The following is a 4,173-nucleotide window of genomic DNA, read 5'->3' on the forward strand; positions in this document are numbered from 1 at the left end:
TATCAAACGAAATGATCATACAATTTTCTTTTATTGTATTTATATGGTAATTTGCATTATCTGCATTTTAATGTTAAACTATACTTATTTTTCTGAGATAAACCCTACTTTGCAGTGATATCCTGTCAGTTATATGTCATATAAATATCACACATATCAAAGATAGATAATATCAACATGATATCACTGTTGGTACAATTGTAGTTACCTGGCTGAGGTAGTGTTTTTCCTCAATGGAAACTTATTATTTCTTCCCCACTTTCCATACTTGGGTAGAAACTTAATTTGTTTAGTTTATCCTTAGAGTGGGAGTTTGCTTCATCTCCTTGAGGACAGTATCTACCTAAATTATTTGGAATTCTTCGAGGGAGATGTGTCTCTTCTCCCCCATTAGTTTGTTTATTCAATCATTTATTTATATTACATATGTTTATTTTACCTTTTGGATTATAATCCAGTTCTTTTTTTAAAAAAAATTTTTTTTTTTTTTGTCTTTTTACCCCTTCTTGGGCCGCTCCTGCGGCATATGGAGGTTCCCAGGCTAGGGGTCAAATCGGAACTGTAGCCGCAGGCCTACGCCACAGCCACAGCAACGCGGGATCCAAGCCTCGTCTGTGACCTACACCACAGCTCATGGAAATGCCGGGTCCTTAACGCACTGAGCGAGGCCAGGGACGGAACCCGCAACCTCATGGTTCCTAGTCAGATTTGTTAACCACTGCACCACGATGGGAACTCCAATTCTTATTTTATGTAAATTGCTTTAGCTTTGTTCACTTTGGTCATTTGGCTCTTGTGTCCTTTTTTGCCTTTTTTTTTTTTTTAATGGCTGTACCTGTAGCATATGGAATTTTCCAGCTAGGAGTTGAATTGGAACTGTAGCTGAGGCCTATGCCACAGCTTTGGCAACACTGGATCTGAGACACATCTGCAACCTATGCTGCAGCTGACAGCCATACTGAGTCCTTAGCCCCCTGAGCCAAATGGGAACTCTGTATCTCTATGGTAAATTTAGAGTTGCATTAAATTATTTGTTTTATTCTTTTAAAATCCTAAGTGTTTTCACAGTGCTGAGTAAATAGAAGGTGCCTAATAAAACACTGGGGGGTTGGGATGGAAATGCTATAAAATTGAGTTGTGATGATTGTTGTACAACTATAAATGTAATAAAATTCATCGAGTTAAAAAACACATTGAATGAACAAAGAAATAAAGAAAAATATAAGTGACAAGCCATATTTAAAATTAAGTTAAATTTGGATTGATAGTTGACATTTCTTTTTTTTTTTTTTTTTTTTTACAAATTTTTATTTATTTATTTATTTATTTTTTGTCTTTTGTTGTTGTTGTTGTTATTTCTTGGGCCGCTCCCACGGCATATGGAGGTTCCCAGGCTAGGGGTTGAATCGGAGCTGTAGCCACCGGCCTACGCCAGAGCCACAGCAACGTGGGATCCGAGCCGCGTCTGCAACCTACACCACAGCTCACGGCAACGCCGGATCGTTAACCCACTGAGCAAGGGCAGGGACCGAACCCGCAACCTCATGGTTCCTAGTCGGATTCGTTAACCACTGCGCCACGACGGGAACTCCGATACTTGACATTTCTATTAAGAGATATAAAGAGATTCACTCCAGGATTCTTGTAAATAGCCAGCTTTCTTAATGTCTTTTAAAATACTTCAATATCTAAAACACCTTTATCTCCAAGGTTTTCAAATGTTGAGGCAGTATTGCATTGAGATAGTGATTTTTCAACTTTAATCAAATACTATGACCTCCTCTTACTATTTCTCAGATGAATAAGAAATACTCCTTGCATAAGTTCCCTGAAATTAATATAATCAAACTCTCTGGAAGTGATTTAATATTCTAGATGCCTTTCTCTATATTTCCCTAGGGGAAACAAGGGATTATTGTTTCTCTGGGTTTCCCAGAGATATGGGATAGAAAGACTTTTCTTCCACATGTTTTCTTTCTTTCTTTCTTTTTTTTTTTTGTCTTTTTAGGGCCTCACCCGTGGCACATGGAGATTCCCAGGCTAGGGGTTGAATTGGAGCTGCAGCCACTGGCCTACACCACAGCCACAGCAACACAGGATCAGAGCAAACTACACCACAGCTCACAGCAATGCCTTATCCTTAACCCACTAGGTGAGGCCAGGGATTGAACCTGCATCTTCATGGATGCTCGTTGATTCGTTTCCACTGAGCCATAATGGGAACTTCCCATATGTTTTCTTATCAAAGGTTAGAAAATAATGTGCAGCAATAGTGTTTTGTGTTTTCCCTTGCTCATAATTTAACATTCTTCTAGGGTGAAAGTCCTATAGTGGAAAAAATATATCCAATGTAGAGCTAGCTCAGAAGGCAACTGAATATTTTTCCAGGGGTATAATGGGAAACTTACCCTTTTCATTGTGGATATAAATGAGAGATCCAGCACCTCATAGAAACACTGTCTAAATATCTGATGTGTGGGAATTTATCAGGTTTTCTACATAAAGGCCACGTGTAGTTGTAAAACATTAAAGTACAGGATTTTTGGCCAACATTTTGGCTGATTTATATCCTAGGTGAGGGAAGTGAGGCTTAGAGAATTAGAGAAGGCTGTTCTGTTTATATAACTAGTTACTGCGAAAATCAAAATTCACTCCCAGTTTAACGATATTTCCTCTAAATACCAGTTTTCAATTTTTGAGTGCTGATTGCTTTTGATTTTCATAAACCATAAATAGCATGAGTGCTATCCTGAGTTTTGTGACCCTGGTGTTTGATTTCACCAATATATGATGTACAAATGCTGGTTGTCCTATAGAACCACTTGCAGCAGTCTTTTTACAATAGATGGGATTCTTTTCTCCAGTGAGGCAAGAGGAAATTCTTTCAGAGAAGCCTGTGGATCCCATGATGAATATGTCCACTTTCCTCAGCAGGTTCACTTACCAGGTCTTACCAAGCAGATGAACCCAACAAACCATTCCCAGGTGACAGGTTTCGTCCTCCTGGGGCTCTCTCAAGTATGGGAGCTCCGATTCTTCTTCTTTATCGTCTTCTCTGTTGTATATCTTATGACTGTAACTGGAAATCTCCTTATTGTGGCCATAGTGACCTCTGACCCACGCCTGCACACAACCATGTACTTTCTCTTAGGCAATCTTTCTTTCCTGGACTTTTGCTACTCATCTATCACAGCGCCTAGGATGCTGGTTGATTTGCTCTTAGGCAATCCCATCATTTCCTTTGGTGGCTGCCTGACTCAGCTCTTCTTCTTCCACTTCATTGGCGGCATCAAGATCTTTCTGCTGACGGTCATGGCATATGACCGCTATGTTGCCATTTCCCAGCCCCTGCGCTACACGCTTATTATGAATCGGACAGTCTGTGGGCTTCTCATGGCAGCCTCCTGGGTAGGGGGCTTCATTCACTCCATTGTACAGGTTGGACTGACCATGAAGCTGCCATTCTGTGGCCCTGACAAGCTGGACAACTTTTACTGTGATGTACCTCAGCTCATCAAGTTGGCCTGCACGGATACCTTTGTCTTAGAGCTTCTGATGGTGTCTAACAATGGCCTGGTGACCCTGCTATGTTTTCTGGTGCTCCTGGGATCCTACACAGCACTGCTAGTCATGCTCCAAAGCCACTCGCGGGAGGGCCGCAGCAAAGCCCTGTCCACCTGTGCCTCCCACATTGCGGTGGTGACCTTAATCTTTGTGCCTTGCGTCTATATCTATGCAAGGCCATTTCGAACATTCCCCATGGACAAGGTGGTCTCTGTGCTGTACACGATGGTCACTCCCATGCTGAATCCTGCCATCTATACCTTGAGAAATAAGGAAGTGATCATGGCCATGAAGAAGCTGTGGAGGAGGCAAAAGGACCCTCTGGGATCCTTTGAGCACTGACATCCAGATTAGCAGAAGCAGAGACCTGAGAATCTGAGAGATGCTTCAGGGTCCCAACCTGCTCGAGAAGACCCACAAAGTAGACCCAGTGCTACTTGTCTACTGCTTTTTGTTTTGTTTTGTTTTTTTTCTTTTGTCTTTTTAGGGCCACACCTTCTAGCTTATGGAGGTTCCAAGGCTAGGGGTCTAATCGGAGCTGTTGCTGCCCGCTTACACCACAGCCACAGCAACGCTAAATCCCAGCCGAGTCTGCCACCTACATCACAG

The 4,173-nt window shown here is 41.8% G+C and overlaps 1 protein-coding gene across 1 annotated transcript; it reads left to right on the forward strand.

The window, feature by feature from the left end:
- Window positions 1–2,961: 2,961 nt before the first annotated feature.
- OR4D5 (olfactory receptor family 4 subfamily D member 5) lies at window positions 2,962–3,906 on the forward strand. Its single transcript, XM_003129965.1, has one exon. The coding sequence runs from the start codon at window positions 2,962–2,964 to the stop codon at window positions 3,904–3,906; it is 945 nt and encodes a 314-aa protein (XP_003130013.1).
- The last annotated feature ends 267 nt before the right edge of the window (window positions 3,907–4,173 follow it).

Source organism: Sus scrofa, chromosome 9 (genome assembly GCF_054392235.1).
Source record: "Sus scrofa isolate SSC_HxYL_T2T_F1_AM1 chromosome 9, Sscrofa_HxYL_maternal_Yorkshire_Landrace_v2.0, whole genome shotgun sequence".
Classification (NCBI taxonomy): Eukaryota; Metazoa; Chordata; class Mammalia; order Artiodactyla; family Suidae; genus Sus; species Sus scrofa.

Bases quoted from the DNA above. Each gene is read 5' to 3' on its own strand.
- OR4D5 (XM_003129965.1), top strand. From the start codon at position 2,962: ATGAACCCAACAAACCATTCCCAGGTGACAGGTTTCGTCCTCCTGGGG.